The following is a 17,270-nucleotide window of genomic DNA, read 5'->3' as shown; positions in this document are numbered from 1 at the left end:
ATGCTCCAAAATCTAGTACAAATTGTTCCTGGATAGTAGCAACAGTTGCTTTAACAAAAACAGGATAAAAGATATATGTGTAATACCACTGATTTAAGAAGAGGCAACAAATGAGCAGGTGACCCAACACTTTTGACAAGCTGTCTATGTGAATTTAATCATCTGTGTAAGCAATAGCTGCAACTATTTGTTTTAAAAAACAGTGAAAGTTACAGATGCATTAATACTGATACTGTTATCGGCCTTTTGCCTAATACCTTGCTCCAATACCAATGCGCAATACCATGTGCCTAGTGCATACACACTGCTGTGCAAAAAAAAACAGACAACTCTTGTTTTGGCAACTTCATAGCTCAAGTCTGAATAATATATATTCAGTCTTAGATTCACAGCACAGAAGATGGCACAAGAGACAGAGAAAGCATACAATAAGGCGAGTGAGTTGGGGAGATCCAACAGTCCGACTTTAAACCCCAGCAGCCCAGCAAACTTCTAAAACAAACCACAAATATTGCAAATTTATACTAGGTAAAAATAGATTACCATTTAAATTATAGTACGTTCCTAGGAAAAATAAATCTAGCTTGAACAGTGCTAAAGTCCCTTTATGAAGAAAAATCATCTGAGATGAAATCCATTAGCACACATACCTCTTTAAACAGTGAATAGAGGAATACGATGGTCTGGATTGTCTTGCCCAGGCCCATCTCATCAGCCAGGATAGTGTCTGTGCCCTGAGCCCAGGAGAAACGGAGCCAATTGAGGCCCTCCAGCTGGTACAGGTGCAGAGTACCTCCTGTTACTGTCACAAAGTCTGGTTGCTCTTCATACTTTATCGTGGGCTGGAAGGGGAAATGAAAAAAGATGCTGGATATTTAGAATGAGGGGATGTATTGATGAACTGATAATGATCATTTATTTTTGGAAAAAGAGAAGGGCCAAAAGAAGAGAATGCCAAAAGGATAGTCTTTAATGCCATTTTAACTTGAAATTTGCAAAATTCGAAATGGAATATTGTAAAGTGTAAAATACAAAGATATCATTCATGGAAACAAAGGCAAATAAATGTACCCGAATATTAAAAAGAATGGAACTGGTTATAAGTTCAAACATACATCAGTAACAGGGGTTCCAGGAGCTTCATCATTCTCATCTCTTCTCCTCATACTCCTTGGCTTGTCTGGGTCTTCTTTCATTACTTCCTCTCTGTGAGACAGAGAACAGTGATTGTACAATGTGTCATAAAAAGATTTTTTTCTAATATATATTTTTAGATTTTGGAATATAATAACAACCTCCTCTTTATCATGAGGAAGTTCTACTGTACCTGTGCCTCCAGTAAGCTGCCTTATGCATGCCAAACTCTGGGATGTCCAAATCATCTCTCTCCCATGTACACTGATCATAAGTTAAGTCTCTCCACTTCACCAAATAGTGGTAGTTCCCCTTCTTATCCACACTGCACACACAGATAAAAATACACATGTATGCATATACAAATACATGCATACCATATACACAAAATATTGTTAAAACTGGCTTTGATTTTTTTATACTACAATACACAGACCCTTAACTAACCTGTGGTTAATTATCCTGTGTACCATCATCCATTCCGGCTTGATGCCGTAGCGATAATACTTCTCCTCCAGGATGGCGTATTGAGGGTCTTTGGCTCGTCGTTTCTCACTTTTCCCAGAATCCTCTTCTCCTCCAGAACCATAGTCCAGACTGGGTGGCTCATCCATGTCTGTCTTTCGCTGGTAGTTGCGGAACATCACAGAATGGAAGATCTCCAGCTGTGGATAGTGAAATAAGGAGAAAGTGAAGAATGCTGGTGCTTGTCTTTTTGCCTACTTTTTAATATTCTTTACATTGTTTCTGCATCATCAAGTGCGTCTATCAGTGTATCTCACCTGCAAGTGCACTTCCAAAATCAGGGTGTAACGATTCATTTTCTCTCTCTTTTTCACACACACACACACACACACCTGAAGTTCAGTGATCCATGTACAGTGCCAGTAGGACTGTGCTGTCAGTTTCACAAAGAACTCTCTCTCTGGACGGCCTTTCATGGGGGGCGGGGGCGGAACATCAGGAGGTGCATCCGGGGGTGGAGGAACAGGAACTGGGGGTGGGGGCTCACCCCATCGCCAGTGTAGAATCCTCTGTACTCGCCCTTTGATTGGTGGACACTGTAAGACAGAATGGTAAAAATATGACATCATGTCACCATGGCACCATAGCACAATACATGCGTGGCAATAAGGTTTGCAACAAAAAAAAACTATTTAGGCACCTGCTTTATTTTGTTTAAAATTTCACTGCTCAAATATCACTGTGTTCATCTGCTATATGATATATTTTAGTGAACTTTCTGATACGAATAAAAGTTGCCCAAACTTTTTCATACCACTGTATAGGCCAATTGTGAGACAACTTTATCCTTAACAGGGAAATACAATGTTATCTTTGTTCACTTGTAGCTTCCATTGCACATAAATTGAATACTTATGTCATAAAAATCAGTACATATCAACTACTAATTATTTATTTAGCATAAAATGTTATCAATCATTTATTATTGTTAATCCAGACTAATACATTTACTGTAGAACAATGTGCTTGGGATGATCCTGTTTATGACACACTGGTTATTATTGTGTATAGACTGTCTATATTTGGTCAACTGTTTTATGTCCAGGCACTTAAACATATTATAAGGGAGGAATATGTAGATAGATATAAAAAAATAAAAAGAAACTGTATTAAACCTAACTCAGATCATTCAGATTCACTGACTTTGTCCGCAACCTAATTAAATTCTTAAACTTAGTTCACTTTAAACATTGATTTATATTACTCACTGTGCATCTGGGACAGAGCCACTCTCCATTGGGGATTTCAGGCAAAGGGGGGTTGAGGCAGTGTATATGATATGAGGAAGGGCAAGAGTCACAACATAACAGCTCTCCTCCATCTTTACACACTCGGCAGAACTCCATATGATCATCCTCCTCTTCCTCTCCACCTCCTGGCCCTGCATCAGCCACCACACCATCATCGCACTCTTCCTCAAACTCCTCAAACTCCTCTTCCTTTGCCTCCCACTGAATCCCTTCTTTCTCCTGGTAGAGCAGACAACACAAAGTTTTATTTAAAACACGCAAGGCTTAAATAATGATGAAGATGGATACATAGTATATTTTGATAGTTTCATGACTTACATTCACTTGGTACTTAAGAAGTAAGTGACAATTTGAATCGTAAGACAAGATATGATAGGATAATAGCTTAATAGTAGCACAGCAGGGAAAATTAACAAGGCTGTTGCTGTTTATAAGGCTAGTTTAGTGAACTGTCAAACAAAAAAAGAAGTGATTTGCTGTGTTGGCCACACTACCTCATGAAAAAGAGATTTTCCAAGCTCCCTTGATTCTCGTCAAAACATGTAATTTTCTACCAACGCATAATACCCATTTCTCAGATTTTAACAGAAAATTGAACTTGTTGCTCCTTTAAGCTTTTAAGTAGGCTTCAGGGGAGCTTTGTGAAGGTGACTCACACAGTGCGGGCAACTCCACTTGCCCTCAGGAGCTTTCTCCAGCTCAGGTTCCAGGCACACTAGGTGGTACGCCCTGGGACACGTGTCACAAAGGATGATCTCCCCTCCCTGTTGACACACCTCACAGTAGTCCTGATGATCCGTCTCATAGCCATCCCCATCTTCATCTCCCACAACTGAGAGAGGGAGAGGGAGAGAGAGAGAGAGAGAGAGAGAGAGAGAGAGAGAAAGATGAAGAGAATGAGAAAAGGGGACAAGCGTTGGTGTTGTGTGCAGACACTCACAAAGTTGAGACATCATATTTATTATTTTATACTGGGGCAGTGTCATTACAGTACAGAAACACAGACAATTCTCCAGAATTAACACCTACTTAACAAAAGTTGCTTCATAGCAACCAAGTAGCATTTTTACCATAAAAGCACATTGGTGCTTTAATATCTTTCATTCAATAAATTTGTTGCAAATATCAATAAATTAAACTAGTACTTAATTTTTCTCATAATAAACAATGAATAAGCATGTCTGAACAATCAAAATAAACATCAATGTTATATTTAGTGTCATATTAGGCTTAAGTAGAATACTCTGCTGATTTTTGATTGAGGTATGCTACTTATTTTAACAAATGAAATTACTGGAAAAAATGAAAACAGACAAAAAGAGTAACTCACTTTTTTTCTTCTTCTTAGCTGGGCGACCTCTCTTGTTCTTCTTGACCCGGCCAGAGCTATCCGAGCGAACTGAAGAGCTGTGCACACTTGAGTTTTCCTGCTCAGAATCATCATCATCCACTTCTTCACTCTGTAAACAGACACACACAAAACTTGGTTATTTATTACTATGCCTCCCATATGCCATGTAGAATTTTCCTGTTCCAAAGATTATTAGTTTTTAAATGTTACATTTGTCACTGTCTCTTTCCCTTACACACAAAAACACAAAAGGCCACACCTGTAAAAGGTGTCATCTAGTAAATGAGATTGAACACTAACCAACATGCTCATGACAAGGTGACATGAATTATCGAGTTTGAGCTAAGACAAGCAACTCAGGCAGAAATCACACCTACATGATTCTAGTTCCAATGAGATTTGGCATAAATACACACACATTCAAAGACACACACTCATAAATTCCAGAGAGTGTCACTAATTGGGATTGGGATTCATTTCTCACCGAGCTGCTCTTCTTTCGCTTGTTCCCAAGAGCTCCCAATTTGATTCGTAGAGGAGCCATCTTTTTAGGCTTGGGCTTCTTTTTTTCAGGGACGCGAGGACTCTTACTGCGCTTCTTATAGCCAGGGCCTTAAGAGACCAAACACTTCATTTTACACAGTGAAACATGAAAACTAAATAATATCTGTGATGTATATAATTATGGCTATAGGTCATAACTGTGCTATTTAAACGAACAGGTCTCCAAAAAAGTTAATCAACTTACTTATTATAAGTAAATCAGTCAAAAAAACTGTTTGGTACAAAACACAGTTTGAAAACCAAAGCAACCAAAACCCCTAGTACAGAATGGCTGTTACAACAAACGGGGAGTGACCAGATATTTTTTTTTAATTATTATGACATAAGCAAAAATCAAACAATTAAAAAAATATTGTCATTAAATATATATTTTTATTTTGAATTGCATTTTTTTAAACAGCTGTAGTCACAGCCAAATAATTGTAAAAAATAAGGCACACAGCAGCACGCTGACTTTCCACACCCTTGGATGTCTATGCTCTAAACCGACTAGAGTCTAAGCATATATTAGTCTCAAAAACATCAAAATAATTCACAAGCTTACTCTAAAAAGGGAACAGGATAAATAATGAACTGAGTGATTTACTAACTGGCACAGTTACGAATAATTTATAGAGAATCATTAAAAAGTGATCAACACTACATCTTGCTCCTATCTGCTCGTCCTTCCCTCTCACCTTTCCCTTCTTTGGTCTTGGCCTTGCGAAGCGGGGGTGGCTGAGGAGGGGGTTCAGGGGAGGCAGTTGCTGCAGAGACCTGCTCGGCAACGGCTGCTGCGGCCGCGGCGGCAGCAGCAGCAACAGCGGCAGCAGAACCTTTGAAGGGGTTATTGGAGCTAAACTCTCTCCATTTCGCTCCCAGGATGGTCATCATTTTAGACATAGGGATCTTGGGGTTCTTCTTAGCTATCATAGGCCTGCAAAACAGAATAGATGAAAAATTTGATTTCCAATCTTAGCTAAAAGTATAAATGTATTTATTAAACCTCCCTTCAACCTAAACATAGTCAATTAGACACGTTTGTTGTCCAAAGTAATCCTTTGCATAAAATTATTTTCATTAATACTAGGAATTATTTCATCAGGATAATATGAAGTTAAATAAATCACTGGCAAATGCAAATGGAAGGAAAATGAATAGATAATTCATGCAGCAGCAATATGTTATCATAACTGCAGAGGTGCAAAAATGATTTTAAACATGGGGCAATAAAGACAGTGTTAAAGTGCTTGTGTACAAAAAGTTGCAGAGTGGCTTTTTTCAGTAGTCATTCAGTGTGATCTTCAATAAACCCTAAAGAGCGTTGTGTTAGGGTTTGGAGGGTTGTAGAGTTTTCCTTTACTTAAGACACCACATATAGTTGTATTGTAAAAATGGGCATAAGAACATTTTATTGCTAAACAGCAAACCATTACATTCTAAAGCTACATTTCCCCAACTTTGGTCCAACTAACAAATACAACTTTAATCTCTTCGATGTCTGAAGCACAATTTAACTGCTCAATCAGCAACATACAGGACCAGTTTCTAACAGCAGCACAGGAATCAGTACCTCATGAACTGGCTGAAAGCCTTATAGTTGGTTAATGTGCGGTAGTCCTCCTCAGTGAAGGTGTGATCTACATCCTCCAGTCCCCAGTCTTTTGCTAGTTGAGCAGACGTCTTCTGTTCTACAGGCTGTGACAGAGGTAGATCCAAAAATAGCTTATAAAACCATCAACATTGTTGTTTTGCATGTATCTGTATTAAAACATTACTAGTTTTGTATATTGCTAAAAGTTAACTAAACCAGAGCATGTAATAATATCTTCTCAAGTATAGCTTAAAAATCATTTATATAGTGTCTCTATTTAGAAAACTAGAGTGAGAGTTATTTACACAATTTGAGATATACGGTCAAAACAGCTGTATTAAAGCTAGCATAGAAATCGAAAAGGACTGTTCATCAGGTTGTAGCAAACATTAAAAAAAAACAGAGCGCTCACTTTAGTGGTCTCCTCATGTGTACTATCTTCATCATCTTTTTTCTTTTTCTTTGTTTTCTTTTCTTTCTTGTCTTTGTGTTTCTTTTTCTTTTTCTTCTCTCCATAATCGCTTGCAGCACTGTCAGAGTTCACTGCAAAGTCATGTTCTGAGTCTCTTTCTATATCACTCTCCTAGAATTAGAATGGCAAAGTTAGACCTGAAATTAGTAATTACAAACAAAAACAAATTCAAAATAAGAACACATAAAAAAATTGGATACAGGCTGTGCCACTGGAAACCTACTATTTTTTTGCGCTTGCGTGCTTTGGGGGTCTTGCCCTCTTTGTCTTTTTCTTTCTTCTTAGTCTCTTTCTTTTTCTTGGGACCACGCTTCTTCTTCCCCAGACTGTCCCTATCAGGGGTCCTCCCCTCATCCTCAACGTCATCTGAAAGAGGCGACAGAGAAAGTGTGTGTGTGTGGGGGGGGGGGGGGTTGGCATATAAGAGAGGTGGTGACTAAACAGAACTGACACTAATCCTTTACAAAAGCTGAATATTATCCTCATAATCACTTCCCAATGCAATTAGACTGAACAATGGGTTGACACTTGGGAGCATCGCAGGGGGTGGAGGGTAGAGCTGAAGAAGAGATCCCTTCCCTGACAATTCAACCTTTGACCTACAAGAGTTAAACTTAAGAGCAAAGCCATGTTTCTGGGCTGACTGCTCTCAAGAGCCAAATTACAGGTGCTCCAAAAAGTGATTGAGTATGCTTACTACACTTGTAATTGTTGTCTTATGTACAAGGTATCACTCAGGAGCTATAGCTAGCTATAGCTGTTTAGCCTTTTGCCTGAAAGTTAAAAAATGAGACAAAAAAATGTCCCGGATTAAGAGAACTTACAGAGATGTAGTTTAACGAGCTATAGCTAGCTTACTGTGCATATCACCTTAATATGAATATGAAATGTTAAAAGTATCTTTTAAAAAAGACACCAAGTCCATCAAATCAATAAGATACCGCCTTAAAAATGTTACCTAGCATCTTAAAATAATAAGATCAAAATAAGAATCCCCAAATAACGACTTAGAATCCCCAAATAACTACTTAGTTTCCTCAAATAATGACTTAGAATCCTAAAATAACGACTATCCCCAAAAAACGGCTTAGAATCCCGAAATAACAACTTAGTATCCCCTAATAAAGACTCAGTAATAACGTCTTGGTTTCTCAAAAAATTACTTAGAATCCTAAAATAACGACTATCCCCAAATAACCACTTAGAATCCCAAAATAACAACTTACTATCCCTTAATAACGACTTAGAATGCCAAAATAACGAATTAGTACCAAAATAATTATTTTAAAATTGTTAAGCGGCATGAATGGGCTCTCACAACCATACTTAACAAATAAAACCCTTTCTGCGGTCATGATACAGTATAAGGACAGATACGCGCTGTCTGGTTAGGGGTTTTCGGTCCTGTGAGGCAAAAAAACAAGCTAATCGGTTGCCATTGCACTCAGTAAAATTAGTTCTCCTGTTCTGGTCCGCCTTTGTTGCTAGGACGCAGCGGGCGGGCGAGCGAGCGAGCTTTTTTTCTCGCGCCCGGCTGGCCTCGCGCAGCCAGAGGCGGCAGCAGCGCGCACGCGGGTCTCGGTGATCGAGAGGCCGCGTCCGCGAGCCACGCGACGCAAAGCGCGAGGAAACTGCGCCTGCCCTCCTGCTGCCGCGGGGCCTCTTCACCTGGGAGCGGGGCGGAGAGGAGCTGCGGGCTGCTGGTGGGAGTCACTAGAGGGGATGCAAAGGGCGCGAGGGGGGAACGAGGGGTAACGTTAATTGATTCGCGCGCATCTTTGCACCCTGCGCGACTGCGAGACCCCTTTCTATGTTTATTTTATTTTTTTGCACAACTGAAAAAAGGCCCCAATGAGTGCAATCAACACATCCACACATGCGTGCATCCATGCATGCACGGCGACCAGTTATCACACAACAGTGTAATGAGGATATGCATTGCGCCACCATAAAGTGTGCCCAGACTTTTGTTTTGATTTAGAAACGCATCTGCATGTAAACAGGTCATCTTAGTATGGGGCTAAGGCACATGCCAAACTCTTATTGGTATCCAAATATTAGACATAGCTAGCTATATATGTAACTTATAGATAAAATCTATAGTTACGAGCAGTATTTCGTAATAGTGTGAAATAATATAAACACACATAGCTAACCTAACCTAGCTAACTAGCTATATCATATGAATGTAGACAGCACTGCTTAATATATGGTTCCTTGTTATGTCTAACTATTACTCATACTTATTAGCTACATCTTTATGATCTATGGATAGGTTATGTGCAGTGAGTGTACCATCATAGCTATTGTGTTGTCTTGAATAGCTAAGTATACAAACATTGCCAACTATAAAACCACCTATGTATACATTTTCTCATGTGGATTTGTGTTGTTTGAGTGTTGTTAGTGCTAATGACAAGTTAATACATAAACTGTGAGCCACTGTACTCTCCATGAACCACCTAGATTAGCTACCTAGTTAGTTAGCTACGTTAGCTAGTTGGTTAACCTAGCTAAGCTTAGTTATCTTAAAAGGGAGGTCTGTCCTGCCCTGAACTGTGGCAGTCAGAGTGACAGTGGGTCGGGTCAAGTTTATTTACAGTCTGTCACAACACTGACCACTGTCTCAATCAACCGGTAGTCCAGCGCTCTGCACTCTTCTGCAACCCCTCTAGTTAGTTAAGATAGCTATAGCTACTACCTATAATGCACTCGCCATTCGAGGTCTGGGGCAGTCGTGCGTAGTAGACATAACCTCAGGCAGTTTTTGCAAAACCTTACAGCGAGGAATCATTAAAAACGTTCAGCCATAAGCTAGGTTAAGAAGACAATGCACATTATTTGGCAATAGAAATTGGTGTTAGCCGGAGCAAGTGCTGAATGGCCCAACGGGACAGCGATGGGGACACTGGGAAAGTTTAGTTAAACTAACTAAACTCCACGGGGTTTATCTAGAGGCTACGCTTTATTTAGCACAGAAACGCAGTGAGCGAGTGGGCTATGCCGAAGCAGGCTAACTTACTGAACCTAGCTAGCAGTGCAGATGTTGTTGTCCCCCCGTGTTACGGGTCACACACACACTTTTTCCCGCTATATAACGCCGTAGCTACGTTTCCTCACTTTCTCCTCCGCCGCGCGCTCGCTCGCTCCCTAGCTCCCCCGTGTCTGCACGGTACCTGGCGCGGCGAGGGCTGCAGTTTCTCGAGGCGCCGCCGGCGAGTTTATGTCGCTTGCGTTCTCGTCCAGGTCCCCGTCGTCTTCTTCTTCTTCATCAAAATCTCCTCCCTCGGAATTAACCGCCATGCCCTCATCTTCCTCACAAGAACGGAGAGGAGAGGACATTATATGCCTGTCAGCGACCCCGTCCTCGAGATCAAAAAGTGGATTCCTCCCGAATTATGATATTTATTGAATATTCAAATCGACACACAGGGAAAAAAGTGGGGGGCGTTTTGGAATATTTTACACTACAAGGCAGAGAAACAAAGATGGCCGCCCTTATATTTATTTTTTAACAACCCCCCCAATAAGAAAAATCCCCTTACATAAAAAATGGCTGACTATATTATTTCAGAACGCCCCCCCTCCTCCTCCTTTCTCTCTCGCACTCTCTCTCTCTGTCTCACTCTCTCTCGTCTCCCCTCCCTCCTCTAAAAAACATTCTCAGTATTGTTCCAGCAGCAGAAAGGGGGTGTATGTAGAGCTGAGACTAAGTTGTTGTATTTTATTAACTCGTCATTTGCTCTGAGTGTTTTTGTTTTCCCTCGGTCTGTCTGTCTCTCTCTCTCTCTCTCTAATACTTGCCTGGCAGCTAACCTAACTCTGTGCGTGTCTGTGCGCGCGCACGCGTGTGTGTTGCATACTGTTGCGAGTGCACGCGGACGCCAGCGTTCACTCTCGCCTTAACACTCCTTCTGCACTGCAGAGAGCCTCGCAAATCTAACAAACATGGCTACCTTAATAGTCTTAAAGGGCCCCGCCGATGTATAAAAAAATATTCTGGAGTGAAAGGCTTTGCGCCGCGGTCTCGTCTGGCTGCAGGCTGGAAAGAACGGACGGGGGGGTTGGGAAGCTGTGCCGCAGCCATGCCCAGATTTACATCAGATTGTGTTGCTTAAAAATTAACCATTTAAGGCGCGGATGGAGGGAGTCAAACACTTATTCATTCCCCTTAGAAAATGGACGATTAAAAGACCTGTAAAAACATCCCTTTCTGTGTGATTTTTTTCAAGGAATCAAAACAGTACAAGTACAGTAGAACAAAATTTACCCCAGTGTCCAAAAGAAACTTGCATGCTGTTAAATTTCACTGACTGAACTCAAGTGTAACTGTGCAAAGCAATAATTACTTGAAAATACCTCCAGACAACACAGTTTCCCCTTTGTCCAAAAAAAAAAAGAAAATCATCTGTGTTGACCCTGAATATCAACAAGTAATTTTCACTCTCAATGGTATGTAATTAACCTGGGAGTAAATGATAACCTTAGCTCTAATTAAATGTTATGTCAGTGGCTCAGTTTGAAAAATGCACCATGAAATGTAATGCATGTAATTAGTATGCCTAAATTGTTTTTGCCAAGTTAAATGGTTCTTCACGTGTAAAAAAAATAAAATCAAATTTGCAGATGATTTTATTAGCTTACATTTTTAATATGTTTCTTTATAGTTCTATATAAAAAGGGGCAAAGAAAGTCAAAGAACCCCTGTTGCAACACTACATATGAATGTTCTAAAGCGCAAGCTACTGAATTTTACATGAACATTCACTATAGCAACTGCCAGCCACTGTTATTAAGGTGAGGTTACGGCACTATTACGGTTCTACTTTGAATGATGGGGTTTATCTGGGCCAAATACAAAATAATGGGGTCAACAATTAACCATACATCGAACACTCTTGTAATGCTTTACTGTAATGCAGTTACATCATATGATGGGGATAATGAGAAGTTCATATAATGTAAAATTGCGATCAGGTCAAAGTTCAGTAAGGTCATCGTTGAAGTACAGGCATATGGACTGAGTGTAGAGGTCACAATCCATGCGACACTTGTAGAATTCCTCATCTTCATCTGGGATGCCATTTTCTTCTAGGGTCTTACTAATATCTAAAATGACACCGTCATGCTTCCAGGTGTAGCTGGCCGCATGGGAGTTGTAGCGCAGGTATCGCTGCAGGATCTCATCTAGTGTTTCCTCAGAACACACCTGGCCAGAGAACAAAGAGAAAAAAAACTTTCAGTTACTAGTAATATTCCTAATATACATGGTTAACACACATGGTTAACACACACAAGTAAAGCTTTTTTTTCCCTTTAAGTAAAATACATTCACCCAAATTCCTCCACATATATGAATTATATAAGCAAAGCCTCCTGGATCTGCTAAAAGAGAGGAAAGGAATTTATGTCAGTTTGATCCAATAGTGGTGCACTGCCAAGAACCACTGGAGAGGGAGGGGGGAAGCGGAGGGAGAGTACAGAATGGGGTGGCTGGGGGAGCAAAAGAGAAAGACAATAGGAATGCTCTGTTAAGCCTTTGGACCATGCAGAATAGCCCGATGCCAGATGGGTCATGTAGCAGGAGTGAGCTTGCCCACCCTGCAGTGAACGTGGTGGCCATTGGACTGCACAGCTGAAGCACAAGCCCAGTCTTGGACCACTTACATTACCAGAGGCATAACATCAGTAACATTTCCCTTTGTCAAGAAGGAGAATCAGATGCAGACTGCAAGGGGAGGGTGAAATGAGCAAGGCAAAAGAAAAAAAAGGAAGGGGGGGGGGTCAGAAAAAGTAACAAGAAAGAATAGACCAATCCTGCCCTCTTCAGCATGCGGGAGCACAGTGCAACAAACCTTCCTGACAAAAGGAAAGTTACAGACACGTATTTATTTTTAACCATGCACATACAGTACACTACATGTCCAACAGTTTGTAGACATATCACATCCTTTAAATTATGGGAAGACTTTCTCCAAAGTACCTTTTTTCAGTATATATTAAATATAAAATAATTTATTTGTGAAGTATCCCAAATATAGGCATTTTCAGCACCCAATTCCAATAGTCTTTAAAGGGTTAAATCGGTTTGCATTGTACAAATCAGAAATTGCACATCTGAATAGCGAGATAAAGATAATGATGTGACGCTGTGATGATTTTCTGTACACTCACTAACAGAAAAAGCACCAAGCTACTGGAATCAAATGTAACCTTGTTGGTGTGACTGGAACAACAATAGATAGTGATCAGGCATAACATTATGATCATTCCAGTTTTTGCAACCATAATCCATTTTTTCAGCTCCACTGAGCACTCTGTTGTTCTATATTTACAGACAGTAGTTAATCTGTTTCACTGCATACTTTATTATCCTCCTTCTACTCTGTTTTTCAAAGGTAGTGTGTGTTGTACTGGCACGAGTGGAACAGACACAGCGGTGCTGCTGAAGTTTTTAAACACTCCAGTGTCACTGCTGTACTGAGAATAGTCTACCAACATTATCCTTTGAAGAGCTTCCTGTGGGCAATGTCCTGTGACCATTGATGAAGGACTAGAGGGTGACCAACACAAACTGTGCAGCAACAGACGAGAATCCGTCTTTGATTATGTCTAATAGAGTAAATATTGTGTGGACACACTGTTTAAAAACTCACTGCTTTGCCTGATTCACTTGTGCCAGCATAACACACCACCACATCAGTGAGATACTGATACTGAATGAAACAACATTTACTGGTCTGACAAATCTTGCTTTCTTTTATAACATGGGGAAAGCAGGTATGCTCACATGCGGGATAAACTGGAACAACAAATCTGATCTGTAGCAGCTCTACCTAACAACTTCCAGGGCCTAAAGCATCTGCTGTTTTATTGCCAAATAACACAGGGCACCTTCAGAGGTCTGGTAGAATGAGCTGTTTTGCTGGCACGCAGAGCACCAACAGCACATTAGGCATGTTGCCATATCGTTTTGGTTCATCGCTGGATAGTCCATACTTGGCCATTGGGATTATTAAAAGGCAATGCATGTTTAATAGAGAAACACACATTCTCTGGCATCATAAATTTGTGAATACACCTTGTATCCTGTAACACTTTTGCCATGTGTTCAGTGTGGCCTACCTCCAGGCTCTGCTCCTGGGACGTGAGGGTGTTGATAATGCGAATCCAGCGGGTCTTGGCAGAAAGCAGGCCCACCTCATAGCGGCTGTCCCTCCACCACGGCCTTCCGAAATCATTAGCCCAATCAGTGCTAGGGCAGGGAGGGGGCACATGCAAAAAGCGCCCTCTAGGGGTGAAGTATTTCACACAACACGATAATGGATCGATGTGGGTACGAATCTGAGCAAGAAGACATAAAATAAAATCACTCTACTTGTGTCTACTGATGTCCAGTCAATTCTGGTGTTATTTTAAACAATTTAAGCCATTTAAAATATGACCAGAGCTGACATTGTTTTATTATTTTGTGCCTTAATAAATATGCTAAAATACTCAGTAATCAAGATTCCAAACAGTCTAAAACAAAATGCTAAGAATTTTCAACAGATTTTTAGAAATTAAAAATAAAGATTAACTTAATATAATAAATCTTTGACACATAATTAATTATACTGTTGGTCTAACGTCAACATTTTATATACAATAACAATATTACAAACTGACATATTTCTGTGCTTTCCACGTTTTCTGCAGAGGATGGACATCCCTGAGAACAGGTCACGTTTTAATTATAGATTTTTGCAGATTTTATGCAGTTTGTATAATAGGTAATAGGTAAAAAATATTGAAATTACATATTCTACATAAAACTGAATGGTTATTACTCTAAAAATAGAGTAAACATAAAAGAATATACTTATTTTACTTACATGAAATATGTATATCTTATTTGTATTCTACTATTTTGACATATTATTATTATTATTAATATTATTACTATTATTATTGTGGTCTTGCAATGTAGAAAGGGACATTATTGGTCTAACGTCAACATTTTATATACAATAACAATATTACAAACTGACATATTTCTGTGCTTTCCACGTTTTCTGCAGAGGATGGACATCCCTGAGAACAGGTCACGTTTTAATTATAGATTTTTGCAGATTTTATGCAGTTTGTATAATAGGTAATAGGTAAAAAATATTGAAATTACATATTCTACATAAAACTGAATGGTTATTACTCTAAAAATAGAGTAAACATAAAAGAATATACTTATTTTACTTACATGAAATATGTATATCTTATTTGTATTCTACTATTTTGACATATTATTATTATTATTAATATTATTACTATTATTATTGTGGTCTTGCAATGTAGAAAGGGACATTATTAATAATCATTATTAATATTATTATTTGTGGGATTGGTGCTCCTATAGGCATTATGAGTGTAGAAGAGCTCAGATCCAACCATTCAAAATGTATGTATGTATAAAAGATTTATGTGAAGTTATAACCTTGAAATATCGTAGCTTTTGTCAGAAAAGTGAACCAGTGAACAAGTTACTCTATTGTCGAGATCCCTAGACTCTACACAAACCTACTGATAATGCGATAATCTGCTTAACTTACATCTTTTGTTTTCGGGTCAAACCAGTGACTGATGTCGTTCCCAGCACATTCAATAATTGGTTTCAGAAGTATATCACCTACAAAGCAAACAGAAGGCATTAAGTTAGGTGTGGTTCTCACACACAGAGTTACAGAACGGCGTATAGTCAAATATTACATTAAATAAAAAAAACATTGCCAATTAAAGTCTATTTTTAAAGCTAGGAGCCCAAATAACATCTAACAATACGAATAATTTAACTAGCCAACTTACCTTTGTGTTCTTGGACTAAAGGCGTCAGGTTGTAAACTTTCCCAAGGTAAGAGACCCACAGGTCTTCTACTGTGCAGTGCACGGACACCTCACTCGGTGTAAAATACCTGGGCCGCTTCATTTTATTGGCAAAGCAAGATTAACATAAAATAAAGACGAAGTCAACCACAGATTTATCTCAAACAGGGATTTACAGAGCCAACCAGTTAGTAATTCAGCCAACCTACGTTTCTAACGGCTTCATTATTTGAGCGCAGTTAAACTGTATACAAACCGGTTGCTGTGGGAAACCGCAGGCGCGTGTGGCCTGTAGGGGAGGGCAGCCTCTGCCTGACTTAATATACTGAATAAATATTCTCCACAAACAAACAAAGAAAAACAAAACGTATCGTCCAGATGAAATAATGTAATACTATTACGGATGTAGTAGCAGACAACATGAGTGCAACGTGCATTTTGTGTACATACAGCTCTGAAAAAAAAAATAGAGTTCACTTCAGATTTTGAATCAGTTTCTCTGATTTTGCTATTTATAAGTATATGTTTGAGTAAAATGAACATTGTGGTTTTATTCTATAAACTACAGACAATATTTCTCCCAAATTCCAAATTATAATATTGTCATTTAGAACATATACAGGTCCTTCTAAAAAAATATAGCATATTGTGACAAAATTCATTATTTTATGTAATGTACTGATAAACATTCGACTTTCATATATTTTAGATTCATTACACACAACTAAAGTAGTTTATGCCTTTTATTGTTTTAATATTGATGATTTTGACAAAAAAAAAAAAAACTAAAACAAATTAGCATATTTCATCCGGCCAATAAAAGAAAAGTGTTTTTAATACAAAAAAGTCAACCTTCAAATAATTATGTTCAGTTATGCACTCAATACTTGGTCGGGAATCCGACAAAAAAGCAGAAATGACTGCTTCAATGCGGCGTGGCATGGAGGCAATCAGCCTGTGGCACTGCTGAGGCGTTATGGAGGCCCAGGACGGATGCTTCGATAGCGGCCTTAAGCTCATCCAGAGTGCTGGGTCTTGCGTCTCTCAACTTTCTCTTCACAACATCCCACAGATTCTCTATGGGGTTCAGGTCAGGAGAGTTGGTAGGCCAATTGAGCACAGTAATACCGTGGTCAGTAAACCATTTAAGCGGTGGTTTTGGCACTGTGAGCAGGTGCCAGGTCGTGCTGAAAAATGAAATCTTCATCTCCATAAAGCTTTTCAGCAGATGGAAGCATGAAGTGCTCCAAAATCTCCTGATAGCTAGCTGCATTGACCCTGCCCTTGATAAAACACAGTGGACCAACACCAGCAGCTGACATGGCACCCCAGACCATCACTGACTGTGGGTGCTTGACAATGGACTTCAAGCATTTTGGCATTTCCTTCTCCCCAGTCTTCCTCCAGACACTGGCACAGACTCATCTGAAAAAAAATACTTTGGACCACTGAGCAACAGTCCAGTGCTGCTTCTCTGTAGCCCAGGTCAGGCGCTTCTGCCGCTGTTTCTGGATCAAAAGTGGCTTGACCTGGGGAATGCGGCAC

The 17,270-nt window shown here is 39.6% G+C and overlaps 2 protein-coding genes across 5 annotated transcripts in view; both read right to left on the bottom strand.

Moving 5' to 3' along the window:
• chd3 (chromodomain helicase DNA binding protein 3) overlaps window positions 1-10,584 on the bottom strand; it is a 47,396-nt gene extending 36,812 nt beyond the window's left edge. Inside the window, exons 1-14 of one of the 4 annotated variants that reach the window (XM_007248041.4) lie at window positions 10,046-10,584; window positions 7,093-7,235; window positions 6,810-6,980; window positions 6,377-6,501; window positions 5,502-5,740; window positions 4,745-4,872; window positions 4,240-4,369; window positions 3,566-3,741; window positions 2,868-3,128; window positions 1,992-2,195; window positions 1,582-1,799; window positions 1,328-1,459; window positions 1,116-1,206; window positions 651-842 (exon numbers count right to left, since the gene is read on the bottom strand). In XM_007248041.4, coding sequence (XP_007248103.3) covers window positions 651-842; window positions 1,116-1,206; window positions 1,328-1,459; window positions 1,582-1,799; window positions 1,992-2,195; window positions 2,868-3,128; window positions 3,566-3,741; window positions 4,240-4,369; window positions 4,745-4,872; window positions 5,502-5,740; window positions 6,377-6,501; window positions 6,810-6,980; window positions 7,093-7,235; window positions 10,046-10,211 — 2,376 coding nt within the window. In that variant the 5' untranslated portion in view covers window positions 10,212-10,584. Of the gene's footprint in view, window positions 1-650; window positions 843-1,115; window positions 1,207-1,327; window positions 1,460-1,581; window positions 1,800-1,991; window positions 2,196-2,867; window positions 3,129-3,565; window positions 3,742-4,239; window positions 4,370-4,744; window positions 4,873-5,501; window positions 5,741-6,376; window positions 6,502-6,809; window positions 6,981-7,092; window positions 7,256-7,357; window positions 7,983-10,045 lie in introns of those variants that run through there. The other 3 variants (XM_007248040.4, XM_007248042.4, XM_049482058.1) reach the window with 3 other exon arrangements.
• A 1,178-nt stretch (window positions 10,585-11,762) lies between these two features.
• LOC103041855 (cytochrome b5 domain-containing protein 1) lies at window positions 11,763-15,997 on the bottom strand. The gene is made up of 4 exons (XM_007248036.4): window positions 15,708-15,997; window positions 15,455-15,531; window positions 13,995-14,213; window positions 11,763-12,078 (listed from the first exon to the last, which is right to left on the bottom strand). The coding sequence occupies exons 1-4, from the start codon at window positions 15,826-15,828 to the stop codon at window positions 11,848-11,850; spliced, it is 648 nt and encodes a 215-aa protein (XP_007248098.3). The 5' UTR covers window positions 15,829-15,997; the 3' UTR covers window positions 11,763-11,847.
• Window positions 15,998-17,270: the final 1,273 nt, after the last annotated feature.

The sequence above is a fragment of the Astyanax mexicanus genome, chromosome 8, assembly GCF_023375975.1.
Source record: "Astyanax mexicanus isolate ESR-SI-001 chromosome 8, AstMex3_surface, whole genome shotgun sequence".
In the NCBI taxonomy this organism is placed as follows: domain Eukaryota; kingdom Metazoa; phylum Chordata; class Actinopteri; order Characiformes; family Acestrorhamphidae; genus Astyanax; species Astyanax mexicanus.
Note: the sequence above shows the minus strand (reverse complement) of the source record. Positions and strands in the feature narration are given on the sequence as shown.